The 23,382-nt window shown below is 34.3% G+C and overlaps 1 protein-coding gene across 1 annotated transcript; it reads right to left on the bottom strand.

Moving 5' to 3' along the window:
- Nucleotides 1-1,355: 1,355 nt before the first annotated feature.
- LOC120185062 (nudix hydrolase 3-like) lies at nt 1,356-22,425 on the bottom strand. Its single transcript, XM_039189389.1, is given in 22 exon segments — nt 1,356-1,463; nt 1,997-2,143; nt 2,224-2,314; nt 2,397-2,494; nt 4,036-4,116; nt 4,890-5,058; nt 5,178-5,284; nt 6,941-7,036; nt 7,115-7,192; nt 12,542-12,607; nt 12,960-13,041; nt 13,140-13,393; nt 13,530-13,701; nt 13,772-13,878; nt 16,982-17,068; nt 17,280-17,361; nt 17,459-17,592; nt 18,597-18,693; nt 19,308-19,385; nt 21,464-21,643; nt 22,327-22,343; nt 22,345-22,425. Coding segments are annotated over 22 exon segments (2,343 nt in total). The 5' UTR covers nt 22,411-22,425; the 3' UTR covers nt 1,356-1,409.
- Between the last annotated feature and the right edge of the window lie 957 nt (nt 22,426-23,382).

The raw sequence follows: 23,382 nt of genomic DNA, 5'->3' as shown, positions 1-23,382 counted from the left end.
GTATCGATACGAACCCTTGAGTATCGATACTCACCTGCAGTACTGATAACAAAACTGGTTACTAGAATCTGAGAGGGGGAGATAGAGAGGGGAAAGGAGAGAGGATTGGATGGGGAGGGAGGGGAGGAGGGAGGGAGGGGGAGAGGGAGGAGAGAGTGAGAGAGAGAGGTAGAGAGAGAGGGGTAGAGAGAGAGAAAAAGAGAGAGGGAGATAGGGAGGAAGGGGGAGAGGGAGGGGCAGAAGGAGAGAGAGGGAGGAGAGGGAGAGTGTGAGAGGGTAAGGGAGGTATAGAGAGAGTAAGGGAAGAAGGTAGAGAGGGGGGATGGATAGAGATTGATGTTGGTCCCATGATTTTTCATGTTGTTATATGATAGAGAGATTTTTAAGTTTAGGCCGATTACGTCCCAAGTCTGAAGGCAGTCACCAGATAAAGGATTGCAGCCCACATTTAGGCTAGACAGATTGGTAGTATTGGTTAAGGAGACAGGAACTCCGCCGCTAAAAAGATTATGGTACAAATTAAAGTACCATAACCTTGGATAATCTCCAATTTGCGTTGGAATTTTACCTGTGACGTAGTTGAGAGAGGCATCTATGGTCTTTAAGTTAGTGCAGTTAGAGAAAGGGTACCTGTCAAGTTGTAGCTCATAATAATATACGCATTGAGGTGTCGGAGGGAGGAAAGTTGCGAGGGGACAGTGTCGTAGAACTGGTTTTCATCAAGCTTTAGAAGTTGAAGGTGGGCTAGGCTTGAAAGAACTGGAGCTATACAAGTCAATTTCCATCACACGATGATGTCTGTTACATACAATACCAGTGAAGTTGCAAACATAGACATCATCTTTCCAGTTGGCAAGTACGGATGCCGGATCAAATATGGATTTCTTGAATGCCAGAAGTGCAGCCTTGTCTTGACGTAAAGAATGACGATGATAAGTTGAAACCAAATGTAGAAGAATCAAAAATGATCTCATGTATGCCATGAGGGATATATTGGCAAGTTCATTAAGAAACTTCCCTTTGCTCCTACAAGTCTACCTGCATAACAGAAATGCCCGAGGAAGTTAAGTTCAAGGAAATTGTTTTATGTAACCCAACTCCTTGTTCGAATTACTTGATTATGAACTTAGCAAAAGTGAAAACGGAATTTTAGTCAGTGGGGGAAATGATATATAGAGGGATTAGCATGTCTGTTTTTTCATCCATTCATCCCATTATGCTTGGTAAACGAGTAGATTTTCAGCCCAAGGGGATTGCTTTGTCACTTTAGTTGGACATCAAGTAAATTTAGTAAATCTTAGCGAATGGGACATTTCGTTAGACAAGCACTCCAAACTCCACCGGGTGATCCCATAATTTGTAAATTATAAGCAGCATTGTTATCTGTCCAAACCACATAACAGCATTCTTCATTCCAACAAGCTTTTAGCTACAGGAAATGTGGGAGCTATATCGACGGGCACCTGAGAAACAAATGGAAGCAAAAGAATATAAGCAAAAATACTTGAAACATGCACTTCAATCCAATATTTATATCATTATCGTCTATTCACAGAATCATACCGCAACATCATCTACCTTCAAAAATTGTTACTTGTGTGAAAAATATGTTTTCTTTTTACATATTTTCCATTTAAGAGCAAAGCCCTCTAGAGGGTATAATCTGGGCATGTAGTTTTCTTGTCATGCAGCTTCCTATTTATAAATCTAGCTCAGTAACAATGCGCATCTAGGAACTAATCATATCCTATGTCTTGTAGTATCCAAGTATGAAAATTATTCCTCCAAAACCCTCCAAACACGTGCAAATCTTGAACAAAATTGATCATACCATTGTCACACTTGTATCTAACACACACACTCCAACTAACATAGAATCTAATCCCTTTTATCCCCAAAAATATACTTAGAATACTTAATACTGAAATAAATTAGTAGGTAACCAGTGGAAAGTATTTTATCAATAAAAGTATACTAGAATGTTGCAGGAACATACATTAATGGATTCCAACTTTCGCAATGCAACTTTCAATGGCTGTGTCATGATGCAGTATTTCTGCAGAAGCAAACTTGCACCTTCTTTGTCACCCTTAGCCTGTATGGTGAGTATAGCCGTACTCAAGCTTTCAACTGCTTCGTCAATCTTACAAAAGAAAGGACTGGTTTAGGAGGAACTGTTTAATTAAAAATATTTATGAATGTGAAAATCCGAATGTGTTGTACCTTATCAAAATTAACAGAAAATGTCTCATCGGGATGAAAAACAAAGGCTTCCTTTTCCAATAACCAGTTAAATTGTAATGCTTGACCTTTTCTGAAATTATTCAGCAAATCAAGAATGGTAAGTAACAATAATTAAAAATATTTTTCCAGGGAATAATTAATGGTCCACTTACCCATGAGCTTCCTCCAAGCCAAACCGAACAGAGCGAAAGCATCCCGCAAGGAAGGAAACATACATGGATTTTTCCAGATTATTTGGAAGTAAATGCTGCCCGAAGATGTAAAAAAATAACAGAGAGAAACTAAATATGTCAGTTTTTCGCAGTTCGTTATAACATTTCATAAATGCACAAAATATCAAGATTGACAACCAATGCATGAACAAAGAAAAAGTACATAACTAATGCAAAACTTCTTATCTAGTTCGTCATACAATATGGAATATGCAGGCAATCTTCTCTTCCAGATTCCTCTTTGATAATTTAAGGTTCAAGTTTGAAGTTGATTCCATGTCCTTTATCGGGCGATTGAGATCTAAGCCTGATTGAGAATACCCCTCAAACAGATAACTAATAGCACTATATTACTAAAAACTTGGTTGGTAAGTCCGCTTCCAGCCTAAAGACTTAGAACACTGCAAGGACATGAAGAAGTTAAATGCATGCTGAGGATTTGTCAGTGGTGGGACTAGTAGCAAGGTATTAAATTTGAAGAATGGTCAAAACAAACTCCTCTTCTATACAAACTCTTTCACTCTTTAAGATTCTCTCAATAGAGGTGTTAACTGAAAACCAGACAATTCTAGGAAAGAACGTTAGAGTTTCAGAGAAAGGAAACGATACTTGACAGCCAAGTCATATGCTTTAATATTAATGTTCAATTCTTCCTATGTGGTGATTTCCACTAATTGCAGTCCTCAGACAGAACAAATTTATTGAAACAATCATATCTAATCGAATTGATGATCACTTTTGTTAAGTTCTGTTATTTTCTTACAGAAACAAGACACATGTGGACGGGATGTTGAAGTTAAAAATCTCACAATGGCTGATTTTTTTTAAAAATAGCCAACTACTACATCCTCATTTGGTAGACTGTTAGATTCTTAGTCACTTCTAGTGAACCAGGTTCAATCCTGGCAATCTTAAGTACCAAACAAACAAATTAATAACAAAAAAAAATCTATAATTAATTCTCAGAGTGATTTGTAAACATTCTTTCAACTTTGCATGTCAATTTTTGGAGGGAGCAGGGAGCAGTCATCCAATTCTGTACTTAGATTAGAGACATAGCAGCAATTAAATTCCCGTGGAAGCATAACGAAATGTAACCAAAAACTTTGTTGACATGGGATACAAATGGTCCGGTTTCAATGAATTGTTAGACTCAAAAAATATGAAAGCAGCTTTTTCGATACAAAAGAACCTTAAAATTACACAAATTTCTGAACTCCAGATTTACCGCCTCTACGCTTAAAGCTTAGCATCTAACCTAGAGTTAACTTACAATACTCTTTTTGGAATGGGGTTAGAATCTAGGTAGATTATCATTCTGAAGTCATTTTTGGTTCTGGCTAGATTTAATAAACCATTTAATTCTTAAAAGAAGCAGCAGAACTTAAAGCAGTTGAAAACAATTCTAAATTGCAGCAAAGAATTAAAATTTCAATCCCAAAGAGAGAACAAATGGAATGAATAAAAAAATAAATCAAAACTTGCGAACAGCACCAGCTAACATGTATGGGCATGCTTGATGATCACTAGTAATGATATCATATAAATAAAAATAATAAAACATGACTTTTTAATAACCTCTGATTAGAAATTTCAGTGCCCAAAGGCCCACTATGTCAGCTTTTGCTTCTTCCAAAGCCGAGTGTAAATCTTGAAGCTCCTGTAAGAAACAGTAAAACGGAAACCATGGGATGCCATAATTAATTAGAATAAGGCACTTCTTTTAAGGAAAATAGTAACATCAGGAAACTCCATTGAACTTCAGAGGACAATGTCAATACACAGATTATGCAGACATCTTCTCCGTGGAAAACATAGATAATTTAGAACACTTGTATTTGACGAAAAAGAAAAAAAAGAACACTTGTAAACTTAACCCTGACTCCTGCACAAATAAGAAAATCCATATAAATGTACCTCAAATCTATTGATGGTGACAAAGCCAGGATCTTTTTTTGGGGGGTAGGGGGTGGGTGGGCGGAGTTAGATCTGTCCCTAGTGGTGCTCCTCCATCATAAATATTGGATACCTAAATTACTTCTTTTTCTTTCTTTTACCCCCTGCCTGAAATCATACAAACCTCAACCTTCTGTTCTATTTAAGCAACTGTTTCTCACAGTAAAAAATATTACATGAAGATGCTCAAGGTATGTAGGCATTATTCAAGTTTAGAAAAATATAAAACCTAAGTCATAAACAAAGCTTAGCTTTTCTCTAACCATTTTCATCACAATGGCATGTAGAATATATGGATAAACCAGCATAAGTGAGTTGTATGTCGATAGTTAATTATAATTGGCCATACATGATTAAATTATTAGATTTCCCCCCGTTTTGTACATGGATTTATGTTTGTAACAAAAATGCTAGGCATACATTCTAGAAACGGATAAATAAAAAACATAAATAAAAAGGAAACATTATATAACTAACCAATCTAACAGTAGACTTTCGGCCATCAGGAAGGATTATGGTATGAGGTCCAATCCCATGGCAGCACTCATGGCAGATTGTGTGAGTGAAGAAAGACTCAAAATCAACGAGTTCATGTTGTTCCTTTGCAACACATGCATCAGCTATGGGACGAAGAATCTCTTTGAACCTAATTAGGATGGAAAAATTAAATAATGATTAAGAATAATGGAAATGTAAGCCACAACATTTCAGTAAATAGGAGTAACTTCAACAATTAATTAAAGAAAATTGAAGAGAATTTCGTACTTTGCTTCAGAAACATTCTTAAGGATAACCATTGCTGTTCCTCGATCTTTTACTATACGCTCATCATTTGGCAGATTAAAAGCAATAGTCTGAGGGCCCTTCACATCCTGATGTAAATACAATATGTTAAACATATATTTATCTGAGATAAACTATTACATCTAAAAGAATGGAGGTTCTAGAGAAAACTAAAACTAATTATGACCAAAAAATACAAACACCTGGCTTTCCAGACAATACATTCCAGTCTATGGAATAAAATTATAATTAACTTAAGGATTATCTACTAAACCCGATCCCGCCCCGCCCCGATAATTCTTAGCTTTTCTCCCGTCCTGAATCCGGCCCGATTTTTGGACTAAAATCCCAACCCCGACCCAACCCGAATATATCAATATTTTAAAATATTGAGAGATTCGGAGTGTTGCACGCTTTTGACTTTTTCAGAGAAAGTAGACCAAGTTACTCCTCCGCTAGCTGAATTAAAGGCTATTAAAAGGGGTATTGAAATTTTTCTGGCTTCAGTTTGGGTTTCTGTTGGGAGATTGATTGTTGAGAGTGATTGCAAGTCGGTAGTGGAATGGATTAAATCACCGGCTTTGGCTCCTGTTTTCTACTTGTCTTTGGTTAATCAGATTTTGACTCTTTCAAATGGCAAGGTTCATTCAGTGAGGTGGATTCCAAGAGCGAGCAATGGGGAGGCTGATAGCTTAGCTAAGAAAGGGATAGGTTGACTGTAAGGACCTGTCACTGGATTTTCTGGTCCAGCGAGAAGGTCTATTAGAAAATTGTTGTTAAGTTTTATGGGATGTATTGTGGTGTAGTGTTTAAATCTTATGTAAGATTATATTATCAATAAAGTTTTTAAGGCACTCTTTTCCTCCTTCCGCTGATTAAGGAGCTTACCACCAAGTTCCTTTAATCAAGAAGGGGGTTTTTAACGAGGCCTTCTATTCCTATCAAAAAAAAAATAATTAAAATAATATATTTTATAATAATATATTTATAATCATTTATTATTTTTAAAATTATTAAAATAATATATTTATAATGATTTATTATATTTTATTAATTAAAAAATATATCTTATATATAAAAATAAAAATCTTTAAAATCTTAAACATATATATATAACCGGGTCGGGTCGGTGATTTTTCACCTTAAACCCGGCCCCGCCCCGCCCCGCCCCGCCCAAACCCCGAAATTTCAAAAAAAAAACCTATAGGGTCGGGTTGGTTCAAATATTTTGACCATCCATATTTGCAGCCATAACTACACAATAGTATTAGTACTAGCAGGCAACAGCAGCAATTCTTTTTCTACTCATTATGTGCCAAAATTTTGTCCAAAAAGGTGAATTCAGGGAGCATGAGTAGCTTGTTGAGTTTCATTCTTTTCATTTCCATTCCTGAAATCCAGTTTTGAGTCAGTAAACTGGTAAATGATCCCACCCAGAACACACGAGCATGTCTAATCACATTTGAACTTCATTTACTCTCTTATTGTATTTATTCTAAACAGTCTTGTTAACTATTTAGTAAATATACAAATGAAAAATTAAAAATTGAAGGGTTGGAGAAGAACAAGCATATAAACCATTAATAATTTGAAGAAAGTATTCAAGCATTACGCAATCATTAAAAGATTAGTTACAAAATGCATGCATCAAACGTTTGCATGCTTGCGTGTGAACATGCACATTACTGCCAACAAAACCATCTGATTATCATAAAAGATTTTTCTCAATGCTCCCCAAAACTTACCCCTGAATTGAAAAGAAGTTGGACAACACGAATTGGAGCTGCGATAATATCCTTTGATTTATATGCATCATCCATAGGAAGATTTTGTTCCAAAACCTAAAATATTGAATATTTAGATAGAAATTAGCAAGTTACCAGAAGAAATGTGTGAACTTAGGATATGAATGACATTACCTGCAAGTTATCACCAAACAATTTAAGTTGAGCAGTTGCTTTTTCATCCCGAACTCCAATAAATGCTTCGAATGTAGCCTAAGCAATTCGTGAATCTAATGAGCAACATATAACATCCACAGAAACTAAAAACAACTATACCAGGTTACAAATGGATTTCAACCTTTGTTAAGAGAACGTAGACGTAAGCATGGATGAGAGCAAGAGTACACAGAAGCACTCAAACTCTTCACGATTTGCTAGAGTAAGTCAATAAAGGACAGAAAAAGGAAGGACATTGACATAAATTAAAAATGAAAAGGAATAAGAAGCAAACAAAGCGTATAATAGACTAACAAACAAAACCAAGCACGAGTGTATTTTTTTTTTTTTGATAGGAATATTAGGCCTCATTAAAAACCCCCTTCATGATTAATGGAACTCTGAAAAAGTTCCTTAATCAGCGGAAGGAGGAAAAGAGTGCCTTGGATTTTATTAATAATAAACTTAATGCAATAGATTACAAAAACCTAAAACTCCTTGAAGGAGATCGACAACCTAAATAGTTACAACCTTAAAACAACATAAATATTAACCAATTCCAGCCTTAGCTAGAGCGTCTGCCTCTAGATTAGCTGTCCTATTAACCCATCTAATAACACCTTCACACAGTCTAAGTTTTTCAATAATATCTTTAACAATGTAAGCATAAACAACAGGACATGAAACGAAATCCCTAACCCAGTCAACTGCCACCCCTGCAGTCATTCTCAATGATCAACCGATCCTTGAATCTGTGTCGTATAGTGTGAAAGAAAGATAAGCCCTTTAGGATAGATTTCAATTCCATCAAAGTAGGACCAGGACCTGCGGATTCCTTGTAAGAGTCAATGATTGTCCCGTTATCATCTCTCAAAACACCACCTATCCCACTTCTCTTCCAGTCAGTAGTAGTAGCAGCATCGACATTTAATTTGATGAAGCCCTTTGGGGGAGGGGACCAATTAATCACAGTTGCAATCAGTTTGGAGTTAGGAGAACAAGAATCCCCTAAGGAAGGATCTGAAATAAGCAAATCCTTAGAGATCAAAACCTGTTTGTACTTGGCTAAGTAACATGAAGCTAGCCTGATGTCGAAACGATTTTTTTCTAAAATGTGAAAAAAGTGAGATTAAAAAAACCACATTAATTCTTAATTATCTCTTTTTAATTTAAAAACAAATGCGGTTTAAAAGACCTCTCGTTTCGAAAAATTTTAAATTTCCTTTACGATCGAAAAATACGGTTCGAAGAGTCGCCACCAATCTTTGATTAGGGTGTGATTGGGCACCCAAAAATGTTTTGTTATTTTAAATAAAAATTAATTTTAATTAAAACAACAAATTAAGGTCTGCGTTACCAAAATCTAAGTTCGGGAGTCGGTTACGTGCAGGGAAGGATTAGCACCCCCACAACGCCCTAAAACGGTACCTAATTGATTAATTAATGTCTTTGCAATGAACTTTACAAATTCGAATTTACTTTGATTTTTGATCCCATAAAATAAAAATTTAAATTTAAAACATTCAAAAGCATTCAAATAAATTAAATTAAATTTACCGAATCGTTTTAGAAAGATAAAGAATGTTCGATTATTTACAAATATCGAGACCAGATCTTAAAAGTTATAACAACCTTTTCTCGATATATTTAAATAAACGAACATTTCTTTTTCTCTCGTTCCCAAATTTTAGGTGACGAATCAATTTTTTGGTTTCACTTTCGGGATATACTTTCATTTTAAAACTATTAAAAGGGGACCTCAAATCAGTTATGACTGCCCACTTCAACAATTTTAAACTGAAAGGATATTACCCTTAGTCCAATTATGAATACGGTCGAGTAATGCACGTGAGGCTATCATGCATATTATGCAAAATAATATCATGTAAAAACTAATTAAATAGTATCCTATATTCAAATGAACACCTAAGTCTAAAATAAAGTATGGTGATATGGTATATACATGCATACAACGACATTGGCATACATTAGAATAAAACAAACTTAAACTAAGCATGCAAAGTAGGAATTAACTATTAAATTAAAAAAACATGCTAAGTGTCTAAATTGTCAAACAACCAAAATTACAAATTACATTTTAAAAAAAATAAAACAAAACATAAAAACATTTCAAGACTAACATGAAAAGTGTTCATAAATATGAAGACCAAATTAAGAAGGCACAAAAGATTCGTTCAAGGACCAAAATGAAAGTTCCGTAAATTACACAACCAATGTAAAAACAGTGCAAAAATGGCCCTAATATGTTTCTGGGCTAAGATATGAACGTTTAAAATTAAGATACGAAATCAAAAACCCAATAAAATTCAATTTAAGGACTATAAAGAAACAGATCGAAAACGGAATGACCTATCACGCAATTAACCCACTATCCTAGAACATAGAAAGTTCCAGCCTGATGAAACGCCGCCGTTTTGGACCTGGCTAAACGACGCCGTTTGGGCGTTTTGATATATGTGATTTTAGGGTAAAATTTCTAACCTAAATCATTCTCATCATCTCCTCCAAAGACCTCAGCCGCTCTCCCCTTCTTCTTCTTCACTCACTGTCGAGACCCCAACAGAGCTTCCAAGGGTCTCACAACCTCAACCGGCCACCGCAAGCCGGTGATCAAAACCGACCTCACTGTAAGACCAAAACCTAAAATAAACTAGACCACCACACAAAAACAAGCCTTTAAACTCAAAACCCCGAACACCAACGACGATTGAGCAAGACAAACAACCTCCAACAGTCCCTCAACTCTTCGATCTACTCTCTTCTTCTAAGGTAAATGCTTCCTTATCTCTCTATTTCTATTCTATTTACTCACATAAATGTACATACAAAACAATTTGAATATAAAAAAAAGAAACAGAATACCTTCTGAAAATTGGATATTTCCTTGTTGTTTTCTTTCCGAAAAATGGGTAGGAACCCTTACATTGATTGCTTTGGTTTATCGGAAACAAGGTAAAGGTCTAAAAAAAAACCTTTACAAATCTTCTTTTTTGTTATTTGATATTCTCGAATACCCTCCTTTACCAATGTTTTCCTCCCCTGTTGTTGATGATCTCTGTTTCGAAGGGCCTCCTTGTTTTCTATCTGTCGGTCCCTTTTTGTGTTGGTTTTCTGGTTTTCCCACCTCCTTTAGTTTCCTGTCTGTGCCCCACGTTCTTGGTGGTTAATTGCTAAACATAAACCGATCTTTTACGGTTTTCTTGAATGCTCAAAATATCTCTCTATTGCTAACGGCCCACGTTTTTTCTGGTTTTTAAACTTCCCAGACAAATTAAGCATCTACACCTGAATCTAGCTAAAAAGAAGAGTTCTGCTTGATCTACCTTCCCTCCTTCAAATACAATATAATTTCTGAATTTCCAAATTGTCCATAGGACAACCCCTGGAATAAATGACCATATGGTTGAATTAATCTTCAAATCAGCCCATGCTAGGAGAAATATTTTTGCATCAACATGTAAGACAGATTGAATGTTCCAGAACCTAATGAATTTATTCCAAATGCTCCAAACCACCGATACTAGCACAAAGAAACTACCTATAAGACACATTTATATAAAATGATTAACTTAAAAATTAAAGTTTTAACACTTTAAGCTACACAGTTTTGGTCATAAGGGGGTGATTGAGCCATGTGTAGAAACTAGAAATGGAAATCGTTGGTTCTAGGTAACCCTGTATTAAAGGAGTAGTGACTTTTGCATGATCATTTGTATTAGTATATCCATCTTATAATTATTCTTTTTCTAGAAAAGGTGAAACTTTGTACTGTAAGCTTTTACATTCACCACTGGTTGCACTCAGATTACCCACTATTCATTTAACTAACAAACTACAATAGATAGAATTTGACCATTGATAAAACTTTCAAAGCAAACAATTCTAGCAACCTACTAACAAATAATGCTAATAGATAAATAACATCATGAAAAAAATGACATCTCGAATCATGCTTTACTCATCATCTTACACCGTGTTAAAAGCTGCTCACTTTCAACAAGATTTTGTTTTTATAATACAACTTTTAAGGAATTGAAACCTATAATCTTAATGCCAATGCAGATCATGATACTTAATATTTAATTTGTATGCATATAAACTAAAATTAATGACTTTTACTTTAGGAAGGATTCAACCATGCTACAGAGACAAACATGCCTACAAATCAGAATTACTTCACTTTCTTGTTTCTACTTTTTTGTTCTCTAAGCCAACAGCAAGCCAGTTTTCCATTGCACACTCTTCAAGACACAGATTCTGTCTTCCAATGTTTTCGTGATTTTTATACTCAGCGAAAAGATGTGTAGTGTGTGGAATCAACTAATTAATCAAAATTTTGTGAAAGTGGAAGTAACTTTTTTCTGGCAAGTGAGAGAAGATAATTCCAAAATATAAAGGCTCAACTGGATCCCAGTGCACAGAATTTAGTTTTCGTTAAAGGAAAAAAGATAGAAAGAAGAACAAAGCAACCCTTTTCAAAACAGTAGATATAGTACCACATAAAAACTAAAGAGACATGAGTACCTAATTACACCTCACACATGTTACACTCATATAAATTCTTCACAATATTGTATTAATCATCTTTATTATTTGGAAATGAAACGTACTGAAAATAGGTTTCTTCTGATCCAAACTTATTCAGTAAAATAGCAGTCGAGTGTTTTGCAAGAATGGAAGGTTTTACTAAAATTTTACATTTTTGGCGTAATCATTTTGCTTTTACACAAATTTGAACCTTTCAAGCACCACCCATTTACATGTTATACTATTTGCACCCAAACTCTAAATTAAACCTTTCAAGTTCAAGAAAAGCTTGTTTTGATGTATTAAAAAAAAGTGTACATTGTAAATATTTTGAAATATTTTTTTTATAAGAAAGGGAGGCCTCGTTAAAAAACCCCTTTATAACCATCAAAATACCATATTTTGAATCAATGCATTCAAATCAATAATTATCTCAATTTATGTTGTGCTCCCCAGACACAGATCGAGTCACCAGGCAATGCACACCTAAATCACAATGGAATGAGGAATAATCTCCCTTCTTATTTTTTCTTGAGTGGCCTAATTTTTAAGAATATTAAACTCGTCAAAAGGATAAATTCTTCTTATCCATTAATAAGATAATTACCTCTACTAAATAGAGGTTTACAATGTTTAAACTAGGAAATTACAAAAAAATAAGAAAGACTATTGATTTATTGGGATGTTCCTAATTTTTGGGATACACTAATTTGTAGGGATTCTTTAAGAAGAATCCATATTTAATTACTATATTTTTCCAGCTATTTGATTCACTTTCCAAAAGGGTCAATAACAATCTAATGCTGAATAAAAAGGATTAAGGAAAAAAATACATGTATTCATACGAGTATTTATTACCTTGTACCCAAACAATGAATCTTCATATGTTTCGTATGGACCGATGGTGACATCCAACATAGAATCCTAAAGCAGGAAAATCAAACAATGAAAGAGAGAGAACCAGTGAGTTCATCAAAATTAAGCAGAGAAAAAAAAAGTTGTAGGGATACAAGAAAATCGGTGGCTACTGTCTACATTGAAAACAAAAATAAATAAATCCTTTTATAAACAATTAAACTAGCTTTATAAACAAGTAGTCCCCTCATCAAGATAAGTACTTTTTGAGCAAACTGCCTCAAGAGGAAGTCATATGTTTGATCTCTTATCGTGAGTATTATTTTAAATCATATCATAGTAAATGTGTTCTCAAAATTTTCTCATGTTAAAAATGAGAAAGCACCTTGAGCGTGGAAAGAAAAACTTAGCAACAACTAACCAATTCCATCCAAGCTATATCGGAGTCATAATAGTCATTTGAAAGGAAGGCGTCAGCCTTGCTATGGAGCAACCTCTTCAAACTATAAAGTAAAACAACTAAAGAGATATTAGTTGAAGGTATAAGCTTTCAAAGTATGAATAATAAACAAGGCAGAACAAAAAACTGTCATATTCAGACCTAGGAGAACCGACAAGGTCCCCGGCTTTATGCAACAGATCAGAAGCTATTGTCAGGAAAGAATGATACTCTTGGGAGTAAGCAATGCTATAAAGATCACAAGTAGACCCTGATGAAAGATGTGTTCCATCAAATATATGATTGTAAAGCGAAGAGTCCCAGTTTACTTGACTGTGCCTTCTAATAACAGTGAAAAAACTCATTGCATCCTGTTGCTGGTCCAAGTTTAGACTTTTAGTCCATAATTCAAATTCCTATGAAAAATGAAACTTGTCAATCTCTGTCCCATTTTAAAAGTAATACTAGATGGCTAAACTGGAAATATAATCGTATAGCCACATGTATAATCAAAAACAATCTTTGCAGCACATGATAAATTTTCTCTGTTACCATTTTATCCATGTCCGGAGGGTAGAAGTTTGCACCAGAAGGTTTTAGCATTGGAAATGCAGCTCTGTACTGTACACCCTTCCACCCAGTGATTGGCTTTGTGGCTTCAGGAAGGAGCTTTATTGCTGAATCTGCAGTTGTTAAGAATGCCTCGTTTTCATCAAGGCAGGACCTGTTGATAAAGAAAGAATTATCAAATATAAAGGGACATTCCCTCCAAGTAACTAATTAGAAAGACGTACCATGGACTCTTATTAATTAAATAATACATCCATTTCAAGCTGTCCAATTGAGAAACATCAGCATGCTCCTTTAACCATTCTCTTAGAACTGGATTGCTGTACCACACCTGATTGTTTGAGGTGGAAAAGAACAAAGGCAAATATCATGCCATCAGTCCATCACAATTAAGCATTTACATTATGATAGCAAAATTTTGTAAAATTATACAAGAACTTAAAATTAAGAGTGCGTAAACAATTAAGGTTGCAAAATTTTGCACCATATTGATACTTTCCGTTCCAAATGAACGAATTTAGGTGCTTTATGGCAATAAAAATGAAGTAAAATTAAATAAAAACATTCATAAAATCAGAATATTTACAATATTTACACTGGGAAACAATAATTCATTAAAACAAGGTTACATCGGCAAAATGTTTTAGATGCTACTTGATATACTGAAATTTTAAACACTAAAAAACAAGTACAGATGTTTTAGTTTGGAAAAATTAAGTGCTGAGTTTTTTTGTTTGTAAAAATTTGCCTGGTATTTGATGTAAATTAATTATTGATCAAAAGTTTCCTTTAAAAAATCTTTTCCCTGGAATGTATGTGTTGTCTACAAACAGATGGGGTAAGGTTGCTGAGTTTGGTTGTTTTGATTCGAATGGTTGGGTGTGGAACGTCGAAACCAGAAGGAATTTGTGTGACTGGGAATTGGAGCAGTGGGTGGAATTGATGACAAAACTGAATGACTTTAAACTGACAGAATCAGTAGAAGACTTTCTTTCTTGGTCTGCAAGTGGGGATGGAATGTTTTCAGTAAAATCTTGTAGAAATGTACTCGGGAAGGTGTCGGGGGGTTCTGATATGTGGTTTAAAGGGGTGTGGCAGGGATTATCTCCTCCTCGTGTTGAAGCTTTCCTGTGGCAGCTAGCTCATCAGAAAGTGGCAGTGAGAGAAGAATTGGTGAAGAGAGGAATGCAGCTAGGGGATGAAATTCTGTGTCTTTTTTGTAAGGAACAAGTGGAATCAGTGCAACATTTATTTATTTTGTGTGTTGTAGTTTGGGAACTATGGTATAAGATAGTAAGCTTTTGGGTTATAGCTTTGGTACTTCCAAAGGACCCACCTTCTTTGATCAGCTCTTGGGGTGAACTGAGGGGGAAATCGTTGATTTGGAAATTTATTCCGGGAGTAGTATTTTGGTCGATTTGGAAAGCTAGGAACGCAATGGTGTTCGAAGGTGCTCCCCTTGATAGGATGTCTCTGTTTTTTATTGCTAGATTCAGGTTATCTAAATGGTTTCTAGCCAAGTACCCTAAGTTTCCTATTCAGGAGGATGTGCTGATTGGTGATCCATCTCTTGCAGATGGTATTAAGGCTCTTAATCCTAAGAATGTTCAGGTGATTCGTTGGTTCCCACCCCCTGTTGATTTTTTGAAGATGAATGTTGATGGAGCTGTTAGACTTGATGGCACAAATGGAGGTATAGGAGGTATTTTGAGAGACTGGAACAACAACTTTCTTCTGACTTTTTCAGAAAATATAGGTCAAGGTCCCCCCCAGGTTGCGGAGTTAAAGGCTATTAAGAGAGGAATTGAAATCTATTTGTCTTCTTGTTGGGTTACTGTTGGAAGGTTGATTGTGGAAAGTGACTGCAAGTCGGCTGTGGAATGGATATTGACCCCAACTTTGGCCCCTGTTTTTATCTTACCTTTAGTTAAGGAGATTTCATCACTCTTCTCGGATAGGGTGCACTCAGTTAGATGGATTCCAAGGGCGTGTAATGGGGAGGCTGATAGTTTAGCAAAGATGGGAATTGGTTGATTGTTAGGCATTATCAGTGGGTTTTATTGTTTGAGTTTTAGGTTTTTGGTTGCTACTTGAGTGGTTAAATTAAGGAGCTGATTATCAGACTCCGTTAATCAAGGAGGAGGTTTGTGATGAGGCCTGTTATTCCTATCAAAAAAATGTACTCTTCTCCTCCTTTCAATGGCTGTCGTGAGGTACATTCATCACTAGTAAGGTACATTCAGTGAGGTGAATTCCAAGAGCGTGCAATGGGGAGGCAGGGGGGTAAGTTTTATGTATTGTAAAGGCTTTTATGCCAGGGGATGTTTTTAAGTTTTATGAACTGTTATTGGTGTAATGGTTGTATCTTATGTAATTTTTCCATTAGAAATAAAATTAAAGGCACTCTTTTCCTCTTTCCGCTGATTAAGGAGCTTATTATCAAGCTCCTTAATCAAGAAGGGGGTTTTTAACGAGGCCTTTCATTCCTATCAAAAAAAAGAAATAGAAGTGAAAGGAAAAGGTAAAAATCTAAAATGGACATAATGGCTCATGTAATCAAATAATAAAACTTTCCTTAATGATTTAATTCATTAAGTAAATCTTAGATACCTATGTTTTGTAACACTTCTCTGTTGGAATTTTATTTAAGTGGTTTCTAAAATAGTAAACTTTGAAACATTAGAACATTGAAAATTTTCATTTTCAATGATTTATCATGCACGCCCTTTTGCAACCAGCTCAAAATCCTATAGTGATAATGAATACTTCTAATCTGAATTGCATCCTAAATATGTCTATCCAAATATATTTCCACAAGTTACTAGACGATGCATTCTTATCTAAAATTTATTCAAGGTCGTGCCATTAGTTCAAGAAAGATTCTACCATTCCAATCTAGCAATATAAGTTATCTTTTGCATTTACTTTCTGGGGAATAATAGACTTATGCCTTCATAATGTCTTTCCTACTTTCCTGTAATATCACCTGACGCACTGAATTGCTCCTATAATACCACTTGACTCATTGAACTGAAAACAACTTTTCACAGGAGAAGCAACAAGTGAATTAGATACCCCAAAGACTATTGCAGAAGTGTTATGAAAGAGATCAATCAAGACCACCAATTTTGTAATAGTACACTAGCAAAGCATTGTTATTATGAACTCGTCTTCTGTTTGCCAACTAAAAAACAACTCATCTTTACCGAGCTCCATATATATTAAGTAAAAGTTATATTGCATTTGTTCTTGTCAATTTTTGCATTGGACCATCAATTCAATGGCACAAATTTTCTTTTCTTCATGCCAAAATAAACTGACAATGCTATTCTAGCTAGTGGCTTAAGAGACATGCTATAAGACCAGAGCAGATGTTTGTGTGAATATATGTACTTGTGTGTGATGTTTTGTCAACTCATATGCATAAATACAACCTGCACATAAAAGATTTCATCCATAATCATTGCAGCCTTAATAAGTAATACCAAAGCCTCCATGTCAGCATCGTTAAGCCCTGTCAACTGCAATGAGGGAATAGATTTGGTAAATAATTCAATACATACTTGGAACTTGGAAGGTATGACTGTTATATTTATACAATATTTGAATGAATTGCGGAAGTTGGCCACAAGGAACACAGTAACATGCAGATAAGTTATTGAGATGCATTTGTAGTTACAACAACCAAGAAAAGCAGAGTAGCTAGTATTAAAATTGCAGAAAGTTAAGAACCTCTGCAGTCAGAGAAACAGGAGCATAACGACGAAGTTGCTTTTGTAGAACTTGACTGCGTGCCTCATTGTTCTCTTTGTACCTAAGGCAAGTATTTGAAATCTTAACAACAACATGAATATGACATTTAGATGAATTGGACAACTATTTTGTTAAATATCATGGCCTACTTAGCTCACCTTTTTGTAATTATATCAAAGAGAAGACCATATTGTTTATTTACATCATAAGGAACATATTTAGGATCCGCTTCAGCTAGGCGACTTCTATATTCCCTAACAGAAATGTATTTTACATCAGAGACTTCAGTATCCTGTCACCAAACAAAAAGCTAATAAGAAACATTCACATTTTCAGATAGTTTTATAGCAAGAAAACATTACTTTTCACTATTCCCTATTTACCATTCACCAATGACATTTTCAAAGCATGACTTTCATATATGATTGTAAAAAAATATACAATGAACCATTGATTAAGTACCACATACCATCAACAGCCTTAAATAAAACCAACTCAAAGGAGAACAATCACGGTAAAGATGGAAATCCATATAATGAGACCTCAGTCCAAAGAATAAAGACCCGAAAGCTATAATAATATACATAAAAATAGGGATTCTGCTGCAAATTTGTGCATGCCTGATAGGTTCTCAAACTAACCATAAAAAATGGATTTTCTAACAAATACGTGTGATCAAACATTAAAAGAGGCACCAAAAGTTAAATTGTACTTATGCTTCAGCAGTCCAAAATTTTTTGGAAGGTTATTTTATTTTATTTGGGGGGGGGGGGGAGGGAGAGAGAGAAGTTCAACTGGTTTCCACTTATTCATCACTGACAATGACATTTTTTCTCAGAGATCACTTAAGATCAGCAAGGAACTTTCTAATCAAATATTAGTGACAAAAGTAGCAGCTTGAAAACAGATTGAAATACAAGCAGGAATTGGTATCTCTTCCATGTAGAAGGGCTTCAGTGTTGAAGTTAAATTCGATATGTTCATTCCTTACAAGTGACGTTTAAACTTGACATGATAAAGCATACCTAACCCTAGATATTTCACTCTTGCCAACTTCGTCATCACTGGACAGTTTTCGAATGGAAAGAAAATTAATCCATACTTCATCAAAAAGAAAATTAGAAAAGAAAACCAATGAAATGTTGAATGATACTTCTGACTGTTATTGTTCATCTCAACTTTTTATAGACATCGAAAGTACTTGTCAGAAAACAACTACAGAATTTGGTATATAAATATCAAATAACATTGAATGAGTTGATATGTTCAACTGAGAATAATGATTAACTTCCTTACCTGAAGTGTAAAGGCTTCTCGAGGAATTGGATCTAGAGTTGTTACTAGGTATACATCGCTGTATTCATTATTGATGAATTTGCCATTGTTTGTGACGCTACAATCAGACGAAACAGCATTTTTTAAGTCAAAAGGAAATTAAAACATCACAAAACCACTAAACCATACTAACAATACTGAAATTAATCAATTAAACAGAAAATTCAAAGAAAATAAACATGGAATTGTAATGTTAATAATGATAGATTGAAAGTGATGCAGACCAGGTAAAAACTTAATGCCTAGATGGTGTTACTCATTGCATGGGATTGATGCAGCATACCTCAGAAAAAACAATATATCAAAACACTCTTTTCTAAGAAAAAGAAACTCAATACAACTATGAACTTACAACGAAAATTATAACAATGCTTTTCCTAGTAAATTTATTCCAAATGATTATTTTTTTGGATAAGAATAGATTCCAAATGATTATTGTTTATTGAAAAAATTGAACCCTGACAAACACAAAATAGACTTGAATTCAGAAAGACAGCAATAGCATTAGCACCATAAATTAATTCACCAATGGTTCTAGCAAAGCATAAAAACCAAAGAAAATGTTGCCAAGATCACCAACAAAGAATCATAGTCGTCTATTCAGCCGCAGCAATTACATTACAAGGAGAAGAGTAAATATTACCAAAGGAAAAAATTATTTTATCAACTAACCATTCTTCAAGAAAAACGAAGATCAACTCAAATGCATCTTTTGGGAGGATCACCCCTAGTTCTTCTTGAAGTTCCCTCCTGAATCAATAAGATATTTTGCAAGCACTGTGTTTTAAAATCAGATCAACCACAAAGGGAAAACTTTCTGACAGTAATATGTTCACCAAGTAAGAAATGTGGGGGAAGATTGAAAAATTGGGCCTAGCAAGGGAGAAAAAAATAGATACTGATCTCCAGGGAATTTCTTGTGTTGAAAGTTACTAACAGAGGAACGGGCAATAAGATCATCTTCCAGATAGTTGTTGTTAGGAATAGAAGGGCCATGTGCTCAAATTCAAATTGTATTTCTCGTATTAAATACCATGAGGTCTTGAAGATTTAAAGTAGAAGGGAGTCAGTAAAACCACTTCATAAGCTCATTATAATCACAAAGCAGATGACAATACAGCTCAATATTAAAAGGATTCAAACAATTGATAGTGCAAACACACAAATTTGGTAAAGGAATCATGGAAATTACCATGATGGTGCATTTAAGCTAAATAAGGGCAGTCATATTTCATGTTTCTGAAAACACTCAATGTTGAGTATCTTCATTTTAGTAGGAACTAAACCCAATCAGTCTTAATTCACAAATATAAAGTAATCACCAATTTTCCTGCGATGGTTGGTCCAAGCTGTTAGCTGACAATATCAAAAGGCTTTTTTTTGGCAAAATATAGCTTGAAGAATGTATTTTCATGTTCTCCTATGTTTTTTGGTAATACAAGAGATTTAGTCGAATGATCTATTTGCTCGGTCAAAAAAAATCAAGCTTAGACTTTAGGGGAAAGGGTGATTTTATGTTTGGAAAATTATTAGGTGATTTCTCGGAGGATTTAAATTACTATTACCAGGAGTTGACCACACATTTTGCTAGCTACCATCCACTGGGCATCCCATTATTCTCGAGTCTACCATTTTAGGCCACCAGCAATCATTGATGACAATGTTATTACTCACAGCAATTAGATGCTAAAAAATAACAACTATCGTGGCTAATGTCAATGTTATTACTCACTGCAATTAGATGCTAAAAAAATAACAACTATCTTGGCTAATGACAACCAAAAACCTATCTCTCTTAGTTTCCGCTATGTATCCAAGTCTCAGGCTGGTCATCTGCATAAAGTTTTGGACATGCAGTCTAAAAAGTGTCTGCAAATAAGATGCTTATATGGGAATATTGTCATTTAAAAAAGGTTACAAAAATTAACCATGATACAATATCTGGTACAAATAAATTTTTCTATTTCCCTTTTCCGAAAGCCATTAAAACTTAAATTTAATTTTTTCCATACAATTAATTTTAGATATTTTGGCTTTAGTATCCTTAAACCCTGCGAACTTTGATATTTGATTTTAGATGATTGAATAAAAGTTCAAAATATAAAAAGGTTTCCTTTTTTATCTTTTTGGGTTGGACAAAGATTTTTCTCTCCTTTCTTTTATGTTCTTTCTTTTAATCGTTTTACTTTCTGAGACAAACTAAGTTCCTATTACTAAAAAATAGGGGAGCAAAACTATACACTACCATTAAAGCGCAGTACTTTAAGAATGCATCACTAAGGTAAACATAAGATAAGATAAAATTAGCTCTAAATAAATTGAACATTGTGAATAATAGTCAACATTAATTTTGGACCTTTACTTCAGAATTTATAGTTATAATAGGTCACTAATAAAGAAAATGAAAGAATGAATTTCTTGAATGACTTACCTTAGACTGATAAAAGGAAAGACAGAATATTTTAAAAAGTGCTAATATGTAACTGTGTATCAAGTTGAGCTCAAGGATTGGGATTTAAAAAGAAAAATATAAAAGAAAAAATGACTCAGATGTCCTCACTCCCCAACAAAAAGGTTTTTTGGCGACTTTAGGGACCACTAGTTTAACATCAGTTAGAAAACAATCAATTAGATATTTAAATGAAATATATTAACCAAATCTAGCAAGTGTATACAACAACAGAGTAGAATTGACAAACAAGAATATGGGGAGACTATCTTTGCATGAAACAGACAGAAAGATTACAAACAGAAACAGCACTTCAAATGCATAAGAAAGCCTTATGAAAGAAACAGCATCATAGACTTGTCAAGTTGGATTCACATACTGTGCTGTTATCAGTGATGAATCACCAGCAGATATATGGCCAGCACTGGAGATATCCCACAACCCTGGCCAGGAGTCCTTGCAGTCAGCACGTTTTTGGAGAAGCAATTCCTGCGTACTCTCAGAAAAAATCCAAACATGGACTGCTCGATGGTAATCCCCATCACGATGGACATCTCCCCTGCAAGGAACACACAATGCGTCACATATCAAGAAACAACTGTATAGAAATCATAAGCAATGTGTACATCATAACAAGATAACCATTAGAGCCAATTAATTATATGACCAGATAAATTGAATGAAAAGAATAAAAAGAAGCAAGATACACAACTTTCAATCTAATGAAAGGAAATGAATAACCAAACTCTCATTGTTCAAAGCTATATACACATGTCATCTATGTACAATTCACAACTTATGTTTTAGTTAAGAGTATGAAAATCAATATCTTCTGAAAATGTCCAAGAAAATCAGAAATCAGGACCAAACTCTATATAATCAAAACTTTTTCCCTGGTTGACAATAATAGTTATATAATCAAAACTTTACCAAACTATACTTAAAATAATATCTTTCATATCGAATGCATGTATCCCTAGCTCTAGCTTGCAACTTTTCAATTCCCAGTTCCGATTTCAATGACCAAAAGCAACCCCGACCCACCCACTTAAAAACATTCAATTTAATCATCCACTAAAACTTAGGGTTTGATTGAAAGAAATTTAAAAAAAACAAATAAAAAAATGACTTATCACTACCATTTTGAAGGAACCAGCATACTATTTGACAAAAGTTTTGATGACCCAATTTACAGAAGCTACAAATAACAAGTGAAGATTACAAAACAATTAAGAGACGTACCTGGGCTTGGAAATGCCGGGTTTTTTTACCGGTTTTAGTGAGGACATCGAGATATTCGAATGCTTCAATATGAGGATTTGCCATGGTTTCTTTTGATGGACGATCAATCAGACTTATGTTCGTTGACGCTTTTTGCAAATGGCGTGAGTCTTTATTCCTACCAAATTTGGAAATATGCTTAGATGATGTTTATATATTATTTAGGGTAGGCTTTAAGTGTACAAAAGTGCCCAATCTAACTATGTTTTTTTCAGTTTAGTGTATAATATTTATTTCGTTACGGATTCGTGTCTAACGTTTTATTTCGTTATTTAAAATAGGTCAAGTCGTGACGGACCATTGAGTTTAACCATTAATTCATTAAAAATGTCACTTGACATATTTTTTAATATTAAAACACGATTTATGAAAAATAAGAAATTATTTCGTTCCAGTTTAGTGTTTAACGTTTATTTCTCTCTCTTTCTCTTCTCCACCATTGATCTAGAAATGCTAGACACCAAACTTGAACGAAATAATTTATTGTTTTCATAAATCATTTTTTAATATTAAAAAATATGTCAAGTGGCGTTTTTAATGGGTTAACGGTTAAACTTAATGGTCCGTCACGGCTTGATCCATTTTGAATAATGAAATGAAACGTTAGGCACCAAAGCGTAACAAAATCAACGATAGACACTAAACTAAAAAAAAAATATAAATTAGACACCTTTTGTATACTTAAACCTTTAGATTATTAATATTTGAGTTTTTTTTTGTTTCAATCATTAAAACTTAAAAAAAAATTAAAATTAATCATTAATATTATTAATTTTTAGGGTTGTAAATGAATCGAGTTTGAACGAACAAGACTATGTTTGTGTTCTTCTGTTTTTTAAGGTGTTAATGTTCGGTTCGTATTTGTTTAATTTATCATGTTCGTGTTCGTTTATCCATTTTTGAAGGTGCTCGTGTTCGTTGATTTAATGTGCGCAAACGTGTCCGTTTAATGTTCGTGAACAAGTTCATTTAAATATTCGCGAACGTGTTCATTTAACGTTCACGAACATGTTCGTT

This window comes from Hibiscus syriacus, unplaced genomic scaffold, assembly GCF_006381635.1.
Source record: "Hibiscus syriacus cultivar Baekdansim isolate YM2019G1 unplaced genomic scaffold, ASM638163v2 tig00112988_pilon, whole genome shotgun sequence".
Classification (NCBI taxonomy): domain Eukaryota; kingdom Viridiplantae; phylum Streptophyta; class Magnoliopsida; order Malvales; family Malvaceae; genus Hibiscus; species Hibiscus syriacus.
The sequence above is the reverse complement of the archived record's forward strand: the minus strand, read 5'-3'. Positions and strand labels throughout refer to the sequence as shown.